The sequence below is a fragment of the Phoca vitulina genome, unplaced genomic scaffold, assembly GCF_004348235.1.
Source record: "Phoca vitulina isolate PV1807 unplaced genomic scaffold, GSC_HSeal_1.0 scaffold58, whole genome shotgun sequence".
In the NCBI taxonomy this organism is placed as follows: domain Eukaryota; kingdom Metazoa; phylum Chordata; class Mammalia; order Carnivora; family Phocidae; genus Phoca; species Phoca vitulina.
Window position 1 is genome coordinate 5,503,880 of NW_022589761.1, and position 19,749 is coordinate 5,523,628.

Genomic DNA, 19,749 nt, shown 5'->3' on the forward strand with positions numbered 1-19,749 from the left:
GTGTGGGATGAGCGGCCGCGGTCTAGGTTTGGGAGCATGGCTGTCCACTAGCACGTGGCTGCTGGTGACCCTTGTGTGTCTGGGTGTTTATCTGGCCCTGGGGTCTGACGTGGATCACTCTTGGCTGCTGGCGGGACAGTGTGTATCTACCTGTGGACACTTCCGGCCACTTGGCCTGGACCTCAGCACTCGGTGCTGCCTTTTCCGGGCCAAGCCCCCCATCCCCCCACCCGGTGCAGGACTTCCAGGCTCCAGAGGTCACGGCTGCAGTCAGCAGAGAGGCTGCCAAAGCAAACCAGCCCCCGTGACTTGTAGGAAGGCAGCTGGGGGGAGGGGGCTGGGGCAGAGGCTGGGGCAGGAGTTGGGGGGGGTCTGGGGCCAGGGCCAGGGCCGGGGCAGGGACCAGGACTGCCTTGTTCAGGAGCTGGACTTGGGGACGGGAAATAACGGGGGGCAGTGGTAGGCCTGGGTTCAGGCAGGGGGCCGGGGTGGGGTGGGGGGTGAGCTAGAAGGCACAGGGGTGGATAGGGAGGGAGTTAGGCCTGAGCTGGGGCCAGGTGGAGGTAAGGCAGGGGCTGGGCGGGAGGCAGAAGAAGTGGCAGGAGCAGGGTGGGCTTGGGGCAGCTGGAGCCCTCTATCTGGTTCCCTCCAATTCAAAGGCCCACCCTTCAGTCCTTGTAAGCACCCCGCCCGCCCCCCCCCCGCCCCCGCCCCCAGCCTGCTCTGTCTGCTCAAAGCCCCTGCCTTCGGGCCAAACCTCTCCCTGCTCCCGCCTCCCCTCAGACTGGCACACCTGGGCCCCCTCCAGGCCGGAGGCAGGCTCCGCAGGTTGCTTGGGCCGGCCAGGTCCAGCCCTTGCAAACCCTGCCCCACCAGCCAGGTGGCCTCCCGCGCTGCCAATCCGTTTGCCCTGCCCCTCCACGCCCCTTCCCCCGCCTCTGGCCCGGCCCCCTCCTCCTCAGGTGAGGCAGCCAGGCCTAGCAGGCCCCACGCCGCTGCCTCTGCCTCCGGGCCACCGCTGCTGCGGGGCCACCATGCTCCTGCCCAGGCCTGGAGACTGACCCGAAGAGGGCACTATCTCTCAGCTCCGCCCCCACCTGCCGGACCCCAGGGTAAGGACCGGGGCCCTCAGTTCTGGGCCCAGGGCATGGGTGCCCTCGTGCCCACATCAACCTAATGCCCACCTCCCAATAGCGGGCTTCCCGGGGGCCCCAAGAGTGGGCTCTCAGACGTCTCTCCAAGGAACTCAGAGCTCCAGCCGCCTCTCGCTCAGATTCAGAGATTGGGCCCTGGGTCTCCTCTTCCCTCAGACCCAAGACTCTGGGCCCCTATGCCCCTCCTCCCACATACCCAGGAGTTCTGAGCCCCCAAATCCCTCCGTCCCCAGGACCCAGGAGTTCAGGCTCTCAGGTCTCTCTACTCCCTCAGAGCCAGGTGTTCAGACCCTCGGTCCCCTCCTCCCCCAGGCCCAGGAAAGGGGCCCCCAGCCGTGCAAATCCAGGCATCCCCTGGCTGCTGGTCAGACACTGACCGCATCCTTGAACCCAGCCTGATCTGCGTCCGTGATCACGTCGTGCTCTGGCCAGGGCCCAGTCCGTCCAGCCTCCCTGGATGGGCGCCTGGGACTGGGGGCACAGGGGCTGGGTTCGGCTCCCCCAGGCCCTGCCTCTCTGTTCATCTCCCCACAGGTCCCACCCTGGCCCAGGAGGTCAGCCGGGGAATCATTAACAAGAGGCCGTGACATGGCGGAGAAGGAGGGTGAGTCCCCTTTTCTTTGAGTCCCGACTTTGGCTCTGCCTGGCGCCCCTCCCTCTGTGCTCTGCTCCCAACTCTCCGCCCCCTCAGAGCCCCCTCTCTCTGGCACCCCTCCTGGGCCCACCCCCACCCCCTTCTGAAGTCTCCTCCACCTGATTAACTATTAACCAAATTTTCTGTGGGCCAGTGCTACCACCTGCCTTCCTGCTACCCCATATGACCTTCCTGGCTCTTGCCTCAGTTTCCCCTCACACCCCAGTGATTTCTCAGCTAACCCTGGGCCTGCCCCCCACTTGGGGCTAAGGTGGGAAGACCAGCTCTCACGGTTATGGACTCAGACTCTGGAGCTGTATTCAAATCTGCTTCCGCCACTTTTTAGCCGTGTGCTCTTGTACGAGTGACGTCATTTCTCTGGGATCCATTCCCCCCGCCCCCCCAGCCCCGGGTCAAGCACAGATCCTCGGGCTACCTGCCTAGCCACACACAGGGGTTGTCGGGAGCATGGAACCCACACGAGGCATCAGTGTGGGGCTTAGCGTGTGAGACACAGGCCGTGAACCAGACATGACTGAGGCCGGCCAGCCCGGTGTCCCAGGGACCCAAGAACCCCACCAATTCCAGGCATTCCTCCCACCTCTTTGCACTGTGGGCAAAAGAACAGAGGGAGGACTTTGGACTCGGCCGGGATGGATGGAGAGGGGAGAGAACGCAGAGGAACCGTTCCAGGAATGATGGGAGCGAGCGCCCGCCTGAGTGGCTGGCCCTGAGGGGCCCTTGGCAGGCCCTGGCTGGGGCTCCAGACAGCCTGTCTCCCTCTCAACCTCCGCCACACGTGGGAGCCAGCTGGAGGGGCCCGAGCAGGGGGCAGCCTTTCCTCCCTGCCCTCTCCAGCGGGGGCTGGCTCCCTCTCTTCTTCCTGGAAGCAGGCTAGCAGGGCTTCAGTTCCAGGTGATAGCCCTTTCGAGCTGGGAAGCCCTGGGCAAGCGGCTTACCCTATCTGGGCCTCAGTGTCCATCTGGAAAATGGAGCTGGGGTGAATGCACCCCTCACAGGGTGGCGTGAGGATTTAAAGGGCATGAGAATTAGGGGGTGCTGGTTGTGTTGGCTGAAATGAGCCGCGTGGATCACTGGCCTCCTGGGCTCTCAGCAGTTAGCAAATCACATCCCAAACCGTGCAGCTAGGGCCCAGAGCAAACCCAGGCTCCCGGTGGCTCAGGACGGGGGACACTGTCCCCTTGCTAAGCAGGTGGCTGGCAGAGCCCGGACCCTGAGGGACGATGTTCCTCCTGGAGCTGACTGACAGGAGTCTCCAGAGCCCGGGCCCATGCGTGAATGACCCCGGGAGAAAAGCAGATCGTGCCCAGAAGGATGGCCAGAGATGGTCTGGGGACAGAGAGAACTGAGGCAGAGTGGGCTCCAGTGCGTCCCCAGGCAGCTCGACCTGGTCCTGTGGCGGTGGTCAGACCTGGACCCAGATGCTGAACGGTTCTGGTGCCGTGCTTACTTGCTGGGTGACCCCGGGGAGCTGGCTGTGCCTCTCTGGGCCCTCTTTCCTCATCTGCAAACCGGGGATGATGATAATGATACCTTCCTTACTAACACCGGGGGCTAGGCTGTAAGGAAAGTGCAGGCCAGGGCTAGGCGCGCGAGTCTGAGCCGGTTGTGTTACCTTCCAAGTGTGCCCAAGGCAAGGTTCCTGGTGCTCCCTGGGGACTCAGAATTGGAGGAGGTGATACGTACGGGCTGGGCTGACGCGCAGGGTGAGTCGGAATAGGTAGGGGGTGCCCGGCAGAGGGAGAGCAGGACAGAGGCAGGGGCTGACGAGCTGCCAGGCCTGCAGTGGCACATGGAGAGCTCGGGTATTTCTGGAGGCCGTGTCGGAAGTGGAGTCAGGAGAGGGATGAGGTGAGCGAGCCGGAGCCTCGTCCCAGGACTGTTTTGGTGATGGGCCGGCGGATGCCCCGGCAGTGCTGGGTCTCTCCACGAGATGGCGCTGGTGGTCATTCTTTGTTTCTCTTATTCTGACTTGTGTTTTTACAAGTTCTGTGGGTTTGGTTGCTTGCCGGAAGCTCTGTCAGGGGTCTGGTAATGACCCATAAGGCTGTCTGGGAATTTGGGGAAACATACAAATCTCTAATGGCCATGCTTATATCCTAGAAAGCCTGGCACCACAGGGCTGAGGGTCTTAGACTCTGTCTTGGGGACACTGGGGAGTCATGAAGGATTCTAGGTAAAGAAGGGACAGGGTGGATTTGGTGCTTAGGATGATCCTCAAGCTTCCGTGTGGAGGCTGCGCCAGAGGGCAGGTTGAGCCCAGGCTTGGGTGGGGCTGGGTGCAGGGAAGGGGAGGGTGGGTAGGAGGTGCTCAGGAGGCCTGCAAGCTGTGTGGGGAGGGAGGTGTCCTGGAGATGAGGAACAGTCCTGAGGATGAGGGCCTCTGAGACGGGACCTGGGGATTGGGGGGGACGTTGAGGCCAGTATGGGACCTGGGGGGTGTGAAGGACCCAGAGGTCCCAGGGGGAGGCATCTACAAGGCTGTAGGACAGAAAAGGGAAACTGAGGCTGTGGAGGTGTGTGAGATAGACTTGGGAGCAGGGGGCATGAGGGGGAGGAGGCCACGTCGCACCCTGTGAACTCCAGGTTTCAGGGAGCAGGACGAGGTCAGCAGATAGAGAAAGCCCCTGTTGGAGAAGTGGAAGGAAAATCGGACGCATGCGGTGTCCCAGAGGCCAAAGGAGAGCCTTTCATTCAGGAAGTTGGAGTTGGGGACGCCGAGGGCTGAGACACAAGCTGCTGACTGAGCCGAGTTTCAGAGACAAGGAACCACAGATGTCCCCTGTGAGAGTTTAGCTGCCAGAGGGTGGGGGCCGAAGACCCAAGGTGAGGGCGGCCCTTGGCGCCCTTGAGGAGCAAAGAGCAGCGCCCCAGGGAGAAGCCAGGAATCCCAGCAAGGCTGCTGCCTCACACCCAGAGTGAGGACGCTTCCTGCCTCAGGAAAGACGTGCAGTGAGGGTGCCCCTCACACTGGGAGGACCCAGAGTAAGGACACTTCCTCTCCTACCAAGGGCACCTGCTTGAGGCATGGAAGGAAGGCGCGGGAGGAGGTCCTTCAATGCTTGCCACCCCAGCAGACGCACCAAAGCCCCTGGGCTGGGCTCGGAGTGGCCCCAAGCCCTGATAGGCGCCCCTGAGAACAAAGGGACCAGGACCGGCCTCTCGGCCTCATGGCTGCAGGAGCCAAGACCTCCCACCGGCACCAGGAAGATGGCTGGGAACAGAGCTGGCGGGTGGGCGGGAGGCCAGGGCTGGCCTGGCCCCCTGCGGCCTCTTTGGAGGGAGGGTGTATTTGTTTGCCCTTGCCTTGACGGGAACTGCTGGGCTCTCAAATTCTTAAGACACCCAGACAATGGCCGTCCCAGGAAGATCCCGGACGATGCCCTGCTCCATTCTGGGTGCTGGTCTGGCCCTGCGCCCGCCAGCTGTAGACTGCGATACAGGTTGGGGAGCTGGGACTCCTGCCACCCTGGAGATGTCCTGCAGAGGCCATCCCACAATCCCTAGCGAAGGGGTTGGCTTTTAATCCCCAGGGCCCCTGTTGCACTGGGAATAAAAACCCCTTTCCCCTCAGGCCACGCGGCCTCCCTAGCTGCTCTCAGCCTAGGTCCCTGCCTTCCCCAAACTCATGCCATCCTGGCCATATCTGTGGTCTCTCTCTCGAACAGATCACGCTTATTCTTGCCTCAAGGCCTTTGCCTGTGCTGTCCCCTCTGCCCAGAGGGCTCTTCCTTAAGATCTTTGCGTGGATGGTTTCAGCCTTCAGGTCTCAGCTCAAAGGTCACTTCTTGGGGTGGCCTTCCCTCAGCACCCCACTCCAGAAGCCACCTGCCCCCCCGACCTGCATTATTTTCTTCATAGACTTTGCCACTATCTGGGAATGATCAAGTTTGTTTATTGTTTATGTTTTCCCCTCAACCTTACACATATGAGATTGTGAGCCCCATGAGAGCCAGCATCTCATCTGTCTTGGGATGTGTCTCCTGAGCCTAGAATGGTGCCAAGTACAGTGGATGCTCAGCAGGACAATGAATGAACAAAGCTCTTTTTACCAAGGAGAAAACAGGCCCAGAGAGGGGAAGGGTATTGCCCAGGAACACACAGCTCTAATGATGTAAAAGCATTTATTGAGAACTTGCTCTCTGCCAGGCATTATGGCGCGGGGAGAGGGAGCGGCTTCGTACTTAGACGCTTGGGCCCCAGCACCCCATGTGCCCCGGGGTCCAGGACTCGGCACTGCCTCCCGCTGGTTGAGTCCCCATGCACATGTCACTCCACTTCTCTGAGCCTTAGTGTTCCCTGTCCGAAAAATGGGAATCCTCCCCCAAACAAGGACAGTGCTTGGGAGAATAAGCCTGTGATAAGAGTTCAGCTACTATGATGTAAGAGAACTTTAAAATATTGTTTTTAGAGGTGAGTGCTGGGTGGGTGACCATTAAATAGACAAGAAAGCTGAGGTTCAAAGAGGTGAGGCCACCTACCCAAGGTCCCAGGGCCGGGAGGGGTAAGGCCAATATTATTAAGTGAGGCTGGCAACTTTTCAAACTTAGGTTCTGAACCTCCAGAAGGTCCTGCGGGAGAGGTCTGGTTTGGGGAGATGCCCAGGGACAGAGGGGCTGGGAGGGCAGAGAGGGATGGAGCGGTGAGGACATGCCAAAGAGCAGGGAAGTGAGCTGCCAAGAGGGCGGAGGTCAGGGGTCGCAGAGCCCAAGAGGCTCCAAGAAGCTCTGAGAGAGGGAGCAGAAGTGAGAGGTTCAAGAGAAGGAGATAGCAAAGTGCAGTGTCACTGGGGAGGAGAGAGCCCGCAAGTGCCAGGAGGGCGGGGATGGTGGCAGCGGTCCCAGCCACACCCCTTCCCAGCTGGAAGGCTGGCGGGGGGGGGGAGCAGGACACCTGTAGGGGAGGGCGCGGGCCCAGGGCATGGCAGCCGGGGGGGGGGCGCAGGCAGGGCAGAGCTGGCCCCCTGCCCAGACCCTGCCGCGAGGAGGACCGGCCTGGCAGTGGCCCCAGCATGGTGTCTGTTGCAGGTGGCCGGACTGTGCCATGCTGTTCCGGACCCAAGGTGGCAGCTCTCACCGCGGGGACCCTGCTGTTCCTGACAGGCATCGGGGCAGCGTCCTGGGCCATTGGTGAGAGCGGTCCCTGCGCCTCTCCCCTCCCCTGCCCTGCCCCGCAGCCTCTTGCCTGCCTGCCCTCACCTCTGCCTTCTCTGCAGTGACCTTTCTACTCAAGAGTGATCAGGAGCCGCTGTATCCGGGTGAGTAAAGCAGGCCGGGACCCTCTGGGGAGCCCCGGACGAAACCTGTCCCTGGTGGGAGCTCAAGGAAAAATTTCCGAGTGACTGTGTGAGCATGCGCAGAGATGCTGCTAGCGCTCCGATTGAGCACCTGCTCGGGACAGAGTGCCGTTCTAAGCACTCCACCTTGCCTTGTGGTTTCCAGACTCTAAATGTGTTACCTGTTAGTGCCTCATGAAATAAAATTAGGGAGTCGGAAACCACATTTTAAAAAGCACGAAAGAGAGGGGCGCCTGGGTGGCTCAGTCGGTTAAGCGTCTGCCTTGGGCTCAGGTCACGATCTCGGGGTCCTGGGATCGAGCCCCGCATCGGGGCTCCCCGCTCAGCGGGGAGCCTGCTTCTCCCTTTCCTTCTGCTACTCCCCCTGCTCGTGCTTTCTCTCATTCTCTCTCTCAAATAAATAAATAAAATCTTTTAAAAAATAAAAAGCATGAAAGAGATTAGATTAGAAAAGACCACAGCGCATCTCTCTCAGCACGGGAAAGTTTTGTTAATCTTTCGTTCTGGTTCCATGAGAGCCGTGCTGTTATTCTCTCCATCTTTACAGATGGGGAAACTGGGGCTCAGAGCAATGCAGTGATTTGCTCCAGAAAGCACAAGTTCAGGGCTACATCATAAAATGTAAAAATGTGTCTCTTTACTACGAGGCATGGTCAGAGCCCGTTTGTGAGGTGCTATATGAATTTGGCGACCCCTTCTCATTCTCTGGGGGGGGTGGAGGGGGGTACTGCTGCTATGATCCCCATTTACAGATGTGGAAAGTGAGACCAGAGAGGACACACAGCTGGGAGATGATGAGGCCAGGAATAGCTCTCAGGCCGGCCCGGCAGAGCTGGGTCTGCAGGCAGCTGAGAATGAACGGCTACACTAATAATAGATGTGGAAACTAAATGTGGAATGAATGGATGAATTCTCCCGGGTGCCAGCCCCCAGCTGCCGTTCCCTGGCCCAGCACAGCAGGAAGAAAGGGGAAGTTGGGTGATGGGATGTATTTTTCACTCCCAGGAGCCTCATCTAATTCCATAAAGGACTGAGCTCATGCTAAGAGAAGAAATGAAAATCCGGACAAGGAAAGCCTACATCCGCGTTGGTCACCATGCCAGCACTTAGTGAGCATTTACAGGTGCCAGGTGTAGGCCTCGGGGCTTTATGGGTTCAATTCATTAAACCCTCACAAAAGCCCATTTTAATATGGGGAGACTGAGGCGCAGAAAGGTCCAGCGACTTGGCCGCAGGTCTCAGAGCTAGGAAGTGGCAGCTCTGGGATTCGAACCCAGGCAGTCTAGATCTGCTCAATGCAGAATTACTATCCTTTGCTGTTTCTCGAGAAACAGCCAAGCGACTCGCAGTAGTGATGGCTACCATCTGCCGCACCCGCGCTGTAACCCTGGACCTATTACCATTGCCCCCCTTTTGCAGATGGGGGACACTGAGGCCCAGTGAAGTGAACTGACTTGCCCAAGACCACACACGGAAGAAGCGGCAGGCCAGAGGGATCATGTCCCAGAAGCCGCTCCATAGCTCCGTGGCTTCATAGCTCCCCACTGCCACTGGGCTAAAGTCTCAACCCCCTGCAGGCTCCAGGGCTCCTAGGGGGCAGACCCCTCTTCCGCCCTCACCTCACGCTTGCTTCTGGTGCTCTCCAGCGTCCAGCCTATGGGCCATTCTCATGCCCTTGAAGGGCCCTCCTGGCCCCACTGTCTTGGCTTACCACCTCTTGCCCGCTCACACCTAGAAGCAGTTTCGAGGTTCTGCTGAGTTCTGGGGCCTCAGACCCGTCCTGCCCTGGGTCCCAACCTCCTTAGTCGTAAGCTAGGGGGCCACGGGGAAGAAGGAGAGATGATGCAGTCCACTTGGTAAATGTGGCTTTGGGGTCTCACCTTCAGGCTTTAACTTTACTGAGCAAGGCCTTCCTTCCTGCACCCCCAGGCCCCATGCTCCCCCAACCCCACGGCCATGCCTATTGCCCAGGATAAAATTCTCCTCACACTTGACTTCTGGGGAATTTCAGGAGGGCAGGGACCCTGGGTTTGCTGTCCCAGATGGTGTCCTGCACATGGTGGGTACTCAGGAGGTCTTTGTTTAATGCACAAGACAAGTCGCCGAGATGAACTGACTTGCCCTTGACCTCCAGCCGGAAAGTACCTAGGCCGTGATTCAGACCTCGCTCTGGCCAACGCCAGCACTCCTGCCCTTCACTTATACTTGGGTTTTCCAAAAATGATGGGAAATTATAAAACAAATGAAAACAACCCCCAAACTACATCTCCACCTCATTTTCCTGGGATTTTCACACCTCTAAATATATCAGACAATTCAGTAAGCAAAACCAGATGACCCAAAACACATTTTCTTTTCTTTTCTTTTTTTTTTTTGCAAATAATACCAACAAGAATGAAGAGTCGAAAAGTGAGAAACAGTGGCACAGAATGTGGCTTTAAAAATAATCGGAGGGGGCATTTGATATTCCCTCCCTCTCCCTCCCCCAACACATATCCATAAAGTGATCCTTTTTTTCCCCCTAAAACCTTACCGTATCTGGGATACTTGGAAGCTTTTTACCCCCAGCTGGTGTTTCAAACCCCAAGTCTTGGTCTTGGAACTCGGGGTGGCGGGCGCCATCCTCAGGGGTGCCAGGCATCGCTGCCCCCACCCCAGAGCAGGGGCCAAGGCAGTCAGGAAGCCATCACTGTGGGTAAGGAAGTCACTGGACAGGCTGTCCGGGCCCACATGCAGAGCTTGGGGTCTGGAGTCACGCAGGCCTGAATGCAAGTCGTCTCTGCTTCTCACTCACTTGGTGATGTTGGGCAAGGCACCCCACCTCTCCAAGCTTCAGCCTCCTCCTCTGATCAGAATGGGGATGATCTTTGTGGCCTTGGGGTGGTGTGGCGAGGCCGTGCTGTTGGTGGGCAGGGAGAACATGAGGCATAGTGCTGGGCACACGGCAGGTTCTCAGAAGACAGGGTCCTCTAGAACTGGGTCTAGAACTCCCGCGTCCCTTGTCTGGATCAGGTGGCTAGGGGAAGACCCCTCAGCTCGGGGGAGGCCAAATTGAGTTTGCCCCAGATCTGGTTTCCTAGAATGTGCTCTGGGGCGCCAGCAATGCAGGAGGACCAAGGGGGTCACAGCTGGCCTGTCCCCAAACCTGCTCCCCCTGCGCCCTGCCCGATCCTGGTCAACGGCAGCTGCATCCTTCTACGGCTCAGGCCAGACACCCCAGAGTTGTCCATGACCCCTCTCTTTCCTTCACAGCCACATGCAGTCTGTCAGCTTGACCCACAAAATCTCTCCAGAATCTAAACTCTTCTCCCCCTCTGCCCCCGTCCTGGTCCCGGTCTCCATCCTCCCCAGCCTGGACTCCGCAGCAGCCCCTCCCTGGGCTCCCTGCTCCTGTGGCGCCCCCTACAGTCTGTCCCTGGCCCGCAGCCAGAGGGAGACTGTGAACCCCCCAATCGGGTCAGGGCGCTGCTGGCTCAGAGCCTCCCCTGGCTGCACCTCTCTCCTGGGAGAAGCCAAGTCCTCGCGTGGACCTGGCCTTCCTCCCAGCTCATCTGCCCCTCGCTCACTCTGCTCCAGCCTCCTTGCGGTTCCTCCCCCACCCCCGCCCCCACCTCCACCAGCCTTGGGATCTCTGCCCTTGCTGTTCCTGTGGCCTAGTTCTCTGTTCCCTCACCTACCTTCATGACTCTCTCGACTCTCTCCCCTCCTTCAGATCTATGTTCACACCCCACCTTCTCAGAAAAGCTTTCCCTGCCCTCCTGCGGGAAATGGCAAGTTCTCCCCACATGCCAGTATGCCCCTGCCTCAGTCAAGCTGGATTTGTCTCCTTGGCTCCTTATTTTGTGACACACTGTCTATTTTGCTTACTTGTCCCTTTCGTTGCCCATTTCACCTACTGGTCCTGAAGTTCCACAGAACAGGGGTTTTGTCTGATTTGTTTATTGCCGTGGCAATTTGTTCATTGCCCCAAATAGAGCCTAGCACGTCCTGAGTGGTAAATGTAAATAAACAGGCCTGAGGGCTGTGACCTGGCTTAGGTGTGGAAGACGGTCCTCTGGCCATGCGTGGGGAGCAGCCTGGGAGGAGCTAAGAGGATGGGCGGTTCTCAACACAACCAGCCCGAGACACGAGGAATCCCTCATGCGCTCTCTCCAGCCTTCCTGTATCTTCATCCCATCTCTTCTCACAGTTTGTGATGACATGCTTGGTTGAGTGACTTTTTTATTGCTGTCTGTCTCCCCCAATCCTAGACTTTGGTTTGGTGAGGGCACAGCCCAGGGCTGTCTTGGTCATCTTTATGCCTCCAGCATCACCCCCCAACAGGGCTGAGTATGGAGTATACGTCCAGTTAACGCTTATTATTGGGTGAATGAATGAATGAGTGAGCCAATGAATGAATGAATACTACATGGTCAGCTTGGAGAATTGCACTTTAATATATTCAAGGCTCGGACAAGTCCTGCAGAAAAGATAGCTTTTCTTTCTTTTTTTTCTTTCTTTTTTTCTGTCTTTTTTGAAGACTATAGGGTATCTAAATATTTTGGCCCTCTGAGGTGTTAGTCAAGGGTCTTCGGGCTGCATAAGACAAAAGGAGAAAAACTGGTTAAACAACAGGGGAACAATTCACTTACTTATCCAACCATTCTGGGGGTCTTTCCCGTCTGGCTCCATCAAGGGGCAGACATCTCTTGGCTTTCCTCCACGTTGGCTTATTTTTCCCCCACATGGGGGCAAAGACGGCCCCCAGCAGCTCCAGCCTCACACTCCATTCTCCTGGGAGCGTGGTTGAAACCGCTTCCCTCTTCCCCGATGTCCAATGTCCTAGCTGATGTCCGAGCAAAGGGCCAGACGTGCGGCGCATGCGCGGCCAGCTTAGGGAGCAGGGAGGCGACAGGAAGGTCCCCGGGTTCCCCGCCCGCGGGCGCGCCCCAGCTCCTATCGGCCCCCCGCGGAGACTCAGGCCTGGAGCTCCGCGGGCCGGGCTGGGGGGCGGGGCGCGGCGGGGAGGTGACCCAGGCGGCCGTCCTGTCGCCCTGCAGTGCAGGTCAGCCCGGCCGACGCCCGGCTCATGGTGTTTGACGACACGGAGGGCACGTGGCGGCTGCTGTGTTCCTCGCGCTCCAACGCCAGGGTGGCGGGCCTGGGCTGCGAGGAGATGGGCTTCCTCAGGTACCGGGTGGCCCGGGCGGGGGGGCGGGGGGTGGCGCGGGGAGGGGCGGGGCGGGAGGAGCAGGCCTGACCCCTGCCTGCCCAGGGCCCTGGGCCACTCGGAGCTGGACGTGCGGACGGCGGGTGCCAACGGCACGTCGGGCTTCTTCTGCGTGGACGAGGGGAGGCTGCCGCTGGCCCGGAGGCTGCTCGAGGTCATCTCTGTGTGGTGAGGAGGACCGCGGGGCCCGGGCGCCCATCCTGCCCGCCCTCGGGGGCCCTTTCTCCCGCCTGAACTGGCCTCCCCTTTTGTTTCCGCCTCTGCCCCTTTCTGTCACAGTGACTGTCCCAGGGGCCGTTTCCTGGCTACTGTCTGCCAAGGTGAGTCCCTGCTACTTGGTACCCTCTCCCTGAGACCCCCCCAGGGCAGGGCCATGTCCCATCGGACACCCCCCCCCCACGCCCACCCAACACACACCAGCCATAGCCCCTTACCCTACAAGGATGGAGCTGGGTCCTCTCGGACTCCCCTAGGGAGGCATGGCCTTGTCCCCATAGGGTCCCAGGGATGGGACTATGTCTCCTTACTCTCTTAAGGTGGGCCCATGTTCCGCAGAACCCTCAGGTCAGGGTCTCGTCCCATCAGACACCCCCTACCCCCCCCACTGGCCATATTTTCTTAGATCCTATGAGGGTGGAGCTGTGTCCTCTGACTCCTCCAGGGTAGCAGGTCCGTGTCCCCTCAGGCCCCCAAAGCAGGGCCATGTTCCTATAGGTCCCCAGGGATGGGGCTGTGTCCTGAAGGTTCCAGGCCCTCCCGCTACCCCTGATCTGCCTCTCCCACAGACTGTGGCCGTAGGAAGCTGCCTGTGGATCGCATCGTGGGAGGCCAAGACACCAGCCTGGGCAGGTGGCCGTGGCAAGTCAGTCTCCGTTACGATGGAGCACACCTGTGTGGAGGGTCCCTGCTCTCCGGAGACTGGGTGCTGACAGCCGCCCACTGCTTCCCTGAGTGAGTGTCCCCCACAGCCCTGAGTGGGAGAGGCAGGGGAGAGGCGAGCTGGGAGAGCCTGCACCCGGGGAAGCTGCCACCCTCCTCTCCTATTCCCTGGTAGGCGGAACCGGGTCCTGTCTCGATGGCGAGTGTTTGCCGGCGCCGTGGCCCAGGCCTCACCCCATGGCCTGCAGCTGGGGGTGCAGGCAGTAGTCTACCACGGGGGCTATCTCCCCTTTCGAGACCCTAACAGTGAGGAAAACAGCAATGATATCGCCCTGGTCCACCTGTCCAGCCCCCTGCCCCTCACGGGTGAGTCTGGGGGATGAGCCTTGGCCTGGGGACTCCAGAGGCTGGGAGGACAGAGGACCGAGCCATAGGATTCCATGGTGATAAGGAAAACGACCTCTAGGGGAGTTAAACACAGAGTTCGCATTTGCCGCAGCAGATCCACCCGGGGCTCCGTGCCCAGAGGAAATGAAAATACGGGTGCACACAAGATCTTAGACATGGGTGTTCACGGCAGCTCTATTCACTTTGACAGTCAAAAGATGGAAGCAGCCCAGATGTTTGTTTGACGAATGCATAGACAAAATGTGGTAGATCCATACAATAGGGTAATATTTGGCCATAAGACAGAATCGTGGAGCACTGACACGTGATACACAGCCGATAAACCTTGAAAACATTGTGCTAAACCAAAGATCAGACACAAGAGGCCAGTATGTGATTCCATTTATCTGAAATGTCCAGAATAGGCAGAGCTGGAGAGAGAGAAAGTAGACTAGTGGCTGCCAGGGAGTTGGGCTGGTGTGAGGTGGGCGGGGGCGGGGGTGCGGATGGGGACAGGGAGATTGGGAGGTGACGAGTAGAGAATACAGGATTTCTTTTTGGGGGTGATCAAGACGTTCTCAAACGATGGTGGCCACAGTGGCACCTTCCTATTGCCAGGCATGCAGCTAAACTCTCTCTGTGAACCCCCTAAAGATCACCGACTTGCCCGCTGAAGGGGCTGAACTGTGTGGTGTGTGAATTGTGTCTCGGAAAAGCTGTTACCAAAAAACACAAGTGAAATGAAGAAAACTTTTATTTATTTTATTTATTTTTATTTTTTTTAAAGATTTTATTTATTTATTTGACAGAGAGAGACACAGCCAGAGAGGGAACACAAGCAGGGGGAGTGGGAGAGGGAGAAGCAGGCTTCCCGCTGAACAGGGAGCACAAAGCAGGGCTCGATCCCAGGACCCCGGGATCATGACCTGAGCTGAAGGCAGACGCTTAACGACTGAGCCACCCAGGCGCCCCTGAAGAAAACTTTTAAAATCTATGAATGAACCCGAGAGGGAATCAGAAGATATTCCCTTCGCAGTTTTCCGGAGCATGTCCTCGCTCTCAGGGAGAAAGACTCCCTTGGGGCCTAGGATTTAGCGCTTCTCCACTGCACGCCGCATGCCCTGGATTGAGAGCCGGCTCTCAGCAGGCTGCAGTGTGACAACAGTATTAATAAAAACGATGCTGATGAAGTCATAGTAGCGGATGATGATGAGCCTTCAGCGGGCATCGGTATAACGATAATGAAATAGTACGACACGATACTATCCCAGCGATGATGTCCTAGCACCAACACTCGCTCCTCACCTCCTGTGTGCCAGGCCCTATTCTCTGCATGTCCCCAGCCTGCACGCATTCAGTCCCCACAGCAGCCCTGGGAGGGTGGATCCTCTTAGGGTCCTGTGTTCCCACACAGAGGGGGAGACCCCCACGCAGAGAAGGTAAATGTTGCTCCGAAGTCCCGCGGCTGGAAAATGGCAAAGATTTGGGTCGAGGCCGCCTGGTGTGGGAGTCTGTGCGTGTAACCCCCAGGCTTTGCTGCTGGGACCGCTCTGTGGCTTGCATTCTACTTCTCTTTATGGTTATTTTCTTTTGAATGATCCGTGTTCCCGGTTTTCCATCGAAGGGGATGATACACATTTAAAATGAAACAAACCCTTGTCTTTAGGGAGGGGTTCCAAATAGTGACGTAGAGAAGTGTCCATGGAAGCACAGAGGGTTGGGGTGGGAGACACACGGCCGAGGGGGTAAAAGCATAGAGCTTGGGATCAGATTCGGGTACTTGCCAGCTATGTGATCTTGGCTTCACCTCTCTGTGCCTCAGTTTCCCTGATCCATTAAATGACTTCCTAGAGTTATCAAGATGATTAAAAGGGTAATATGAGGGGTGCCTGGGTGGCTCAGTTGGTTAAGCAGCTGCCTTCAGCTCAGGTCATGAACCCAGGGTCCTGGGATCAAGTCCCACGGGGGAGCCTGCTTCTCCCTTTGCCCCTCCCCTCCCCGCCCCCCTCGCCCGGCTCATGCTCTCTCTCGAGTAAATAAATAAAATCTTTTAAAAAGAAGGGTAATATGAGTAAAGAGCTTAGAGCAATGCCAGCATACAGATGAGCACTCAGTTAATGCGAGCAGTCATTGCTGTTGTTGTTTATTACTATTACTAGTTATGGGAGCACTTCCTGTTTGCCAAGTGTGCTGCTCAGGGCTTCACCAGTTTCTCACCACAACCTCTGAGGGAAATGATTATTCTGTCCATTTTATACCTGAGAGCTCTGATGCTCAGGCCTGTGAAGTCGCCAGCAGGCAGGCCGTAGACAGAACTGCCAGGACCTCTTGTGTAGGTTGTGCACTGCACAAGGACATCACATCTTAGGGGCACCCTTCTCACTGTTGTTGGTGTAGACCTGTGTACCTAGTACAATGATCTTCTGGCAGATGGACGTCAAGTATCTCAAGATAGGGATGCCTTTCTGTTTCTCACAAAGGCACCTTCTAGGCGGGGGGCGGCCTGTGGGCCACGGTTACGAACGCAGGCTTGGGAATCTGGCCAACCTGGGTCCAAATTCTAGCTCTGTCATTGCCTCGTTATGAGACCTCAGATAAGTGACTCAGCTTCATCTCCCTCCTCTAAATGAGCTAATAGTAGCCCCTCGCTCTCTGGACTGACAGGAGTTTGGAGGAACTGAGGCAGGAAGACATCCAGCTCCTGCTGTGGTTATTTTATTTTTATTTTTTTAAAACATTTTTATTTGAGAGAGAGGGAGCAGCGAGAGAGGGAACACAGGCAGGGGGAGTGGGAGAGGGAGAAGCAGGCTTCCCGCCGAGCAGGGAGCCCGATGCGGGGCTCGATCCCAGGACCCTGGGATCACGACCCGAGCCGAAGGCAGACACCTAACGACTGAGCCACCCAGGCGCCCCCTGCTGTGGTTATTTTAGAAGAACAGAGGAGAGGGTGCGCCGGGGCCCTTGAGGCTGCTGGACAGAGGCTTTGTTCCAGGCGGGGCAGGCCGGCAGGGGCTGGACCGCCTGGTCTCTCTCCCAGAATACATCCAGCCTGTGTGCCTCCCGGCTGCCGGCCAGGCCCTGGTGGACGGCAAGATCTGCACCGTAACCGGCTGGGGCAACACGCAGTACTACGGTGAGTCCCGTCTTCTGCCGGCAGAGCCGCCGTGAGGGAGACGGAACTGGGCTGGGGAAAGGCAGTCTGGCTGGAAAGGCAATGCTTCTTGGCCCTGGGGCCCAGGGACGCTGAAGAGCCTGGGGGGGGGGGGGCAGCAGGAGGGAAGGGGGCCGCGCCTGTTCCCCAGCCTCGGCCAGCCTTGCCCGCACACCCCCAGGCCAACAGGCTGGGGTACTCCAGGAGGCCCGAGTCCCCATAATCAGCAGTGAGGTCTGCAACGGCCCCGACTTCTACGCGAACCAGATCAAGCCCAAGATGTTCTGTGCCGGCTACCCTGAGGGTGGCATTGACGCCTGCCAGGTGAGGCACTGTGGGGGGCAGCCCCGAGCCCCTGCCACTCCAGGGATGGAGACACAGGGCAGCGGGTGGCCGGGCTCCCTCTCTCAGGGCCAGAGGGCTCTGTGACCACAGCCCCTGGCCATCCAAGAGGGCCTCCCGGATGCCCTCTTGGCCTCCAGCCCGGCCTCCCCTCCCCACACCAGGGTGACAGCGGTGGCCCCTTCGTGTGTGAGGACAGCATCTCTCGGACGCCACGTTGGCGGCTCTGTGGCATCGTGAGCTGGGGCACCGGCTGTGCTCTGGCCCAGAAGCCGGGTGTCTACACCAAAGTCAGTGACTTCCGGGAGTGGATCTTCCAGGCCATAAAGGTGAACGTCAGGCCCAGATGGGAGCCAGAGGGCGGGAGTGTTTGGGACTCTAATGGGGAAAGGGGAGGAGGCAGGGGTTTTCTGGAAACCTGTGCTCAGGCCAGAAGACGGTGCCCTAGGGGACAGATGGATTTCCAAGGGCTTGTGGGGAGGGGAGGTTCGCTGTGGGACTGGGGAAGCCTCTCAGACCTCAGAAGCCCCCAGTTGTCTTTCTCCAGACTCACTCCGAAGCCAGCGGCATGGTGACCCAGCTCTGACCTGTGGCTTCTCCTTGACGCACACGCCTCCGGGGCCCAAGTTCACCTAGGTGGCTCCAGCCCCACCTGGTGGGGTTCACCCTGGGCCCGGAATGGGACGTTTCTCTTCTTGGGCTGAGCCCACAGGTCCAAGGATACCCTCCCTCCAGGCTCCTCTCTTCCACAGTGGCGGGCCCACTCAGCCCTGGGACCACCCGAGCCTCACCCTCCTGACCCCCATGTAAATATTGTTCTGTCATCTGGGGACCCCCATCTAGGTACCCGTGATGACAGGATGCTCTTTAAATAATAAAGATGGTTTTGATTAACATGGCCTCTGAGTTTGCAAGTGTAAACAGCAATGAGGACATTTGTCCAGGAGGGAAGAGAGAAATTAGGGTCTGGCACAAATCAGGCAGGGAGCGTTATCCTCCAATTCTCATTGGCTTAAGAGAAAAAAAAATTAATTGGTTCACTTAACTGAAAATGCCCCGGAGCAAGTGGCTTCAGGTACTGCTGGATCCAGCTGCTCAAATATTTTTCATCAGGACTGCCTCATTTCCTCTCCAAAATCTGCTTTTGTACAGAGAAAAGCTTTATTTGCAAGAAGCCTCCCCTACAACCAGAGACAGAGATGTCCCCCACCCACCCGAACGCTAGGCTGATAGGCCATGGACCACTTAGCAGCCCCAGTGGAAAGGAAATGCTTTTCTCCCAATAGCTACAGCAAGAAAGGCCCAGGCCTGGCTCTCACTGGGCAGATTTGGGTCATAGGCTCATCCTTCATCAAATCACGGTGCATGTGATGCATGGAGTCAGGGGGTTGACCATCAAGAACTATATGACTTCAGCGTAGGGGGTTCCCCAAAGGAAAATGGAATGCTTTTTCTAAAAAAAGGGATGTAGATGCCCAGTGTGTGTTGGTGGGGGGAGACATTCACCATAGGCCAACACAAGAAACCGGACCCTGTAGGGTGGACACAGGAGTACCAGGCCCCATGAGCAGAGCCTGAGACCCCCTGCCCCTTCCTTCATCGGGGCTGGAGGTTGGGTCCCAGCTTCCCCTGGGACCCACTCTGTTCGCTAGAGCATCTGCAGATCTCATGGAGGCTTGCCGGCCACCGGGGGGTGTTTCCTGTGTTTGCCACCGGGGGGTGCTGCTGCCCCTAAACTGGGAGAAATTGAGCGTTTTCTGCCCTAATAGTCCACGTGTTGCTGAAAACCAGCTGGTCTGCAGGAAAATGCTCACCAGAGCCTGTTTCCCATGACTTCCAGTGAGAAAAATTATAATGTGTTGCCTATCAACTGCATGCACCCAAGCAATTTCCTAAAACACAGACACAGGAAAGTGCCTTCGAATTACAGACTGTTTGGAAAATGCTCCAAGCATCACTCCCTGGATACCAAACTCTTAGCGTGGCTGATGCCCACCATTGCTTTGTCCTTCCGGATCCACCACCCACCCCCACCACCGTCCAATCTCATTTGCAAGCTCCAGGCAGGTTTTCCAAACGTCTGCACGAGGCTGCACGGTCCTACCCATCCTATCTGAGATGTTCATTTGAGACTTGGCTCACACATTGTTTTGTTAGAATTTTGTAATTAGCTGAAAAATGAACGGTGCCTGTGTTTTATGAAGCTCAGGGATCTGAGAGAACACAGCCTCACGGTGGGGGTCCTGAACAGATACAACCATGTCCTGGAGGGCCTAAGGGGACACAGCTTACCCTGGCAGGAGGGGGCTGGTCTGAGCAGACTTGACCCAGCTCTGCAGGGGACAAAAGAGGGCATGGCCTGCCTTGGGGGACCTGAGAGGAGGCAGCCCTATTCTAGGGGATCTAGTGGATGTTTGGGCATTAAAAGCCAATAACAGGTCCACCAGAAACAGGTCAACCAGGGGGCCACTCTGGCATCCGCCACCATTATTGCTCTCTTGGAGGCAGGGAGGCAGCTAAGGGAGACCATGATTCACTCGACAGACATCTACCAGCTTCCTGTGTTTGCCAGGGGTCTGTGAGCCTCAGTTTCTCCTCCTGCCCCCACCAATCTTGCCCCCCCCCCCAAGGAGCCACACAGGTATTAGAACCATGACGACAATCCAGGGTTGTCTT

General features: G+C 57.8%; 1 protein-coding gene across 2 annotated transcripts; it reads left to right on the top strand.

Moving 5' to 3' along the window:
- The first annotated feature begins 902 nt into the window (after positions 1-902).
- On the top strand, positions 903-17,967 carry HPN (hepsin). Of its 2 annotated transcripts, none has more exons than XM_032390324.1 (13): positions 903-1,112; positions 1,689-1,758; positions 6,837-6,938; positions 7,025-7,066; positions 12,145-12,274; positions 12,360-12,482; positions 12,594-12,634; positions 13,100-13,265; positions 13,369-13,559; positions 16,573-16,713; positions 16,913-17,055; positions 17,238-17,402; positions 17,621-17,967. In XM_032390324.1, exons 2-13 carry the CDS (start codon positions 1,743-1,745, stop codon positions 17,657-17,659), a joined length of 1,299 nt encoding a protein of 432 aa, XP_032246215.1. In that variant the 5' UTR covers positions 903-1,112; positions 1,689-1,742; the 3' UTR covers positions 17,660-17,967. The 2 variants fall into 2 exon arrangements, with proteins under 2 accessions (XP_032246215.1, XP_032246216.1); XM_032390325.1 differs by having other exon boundaries at positions 16,618-16,713.
- Positions 17,968-19,749: the final 1,782 nt, after the last annotated feature.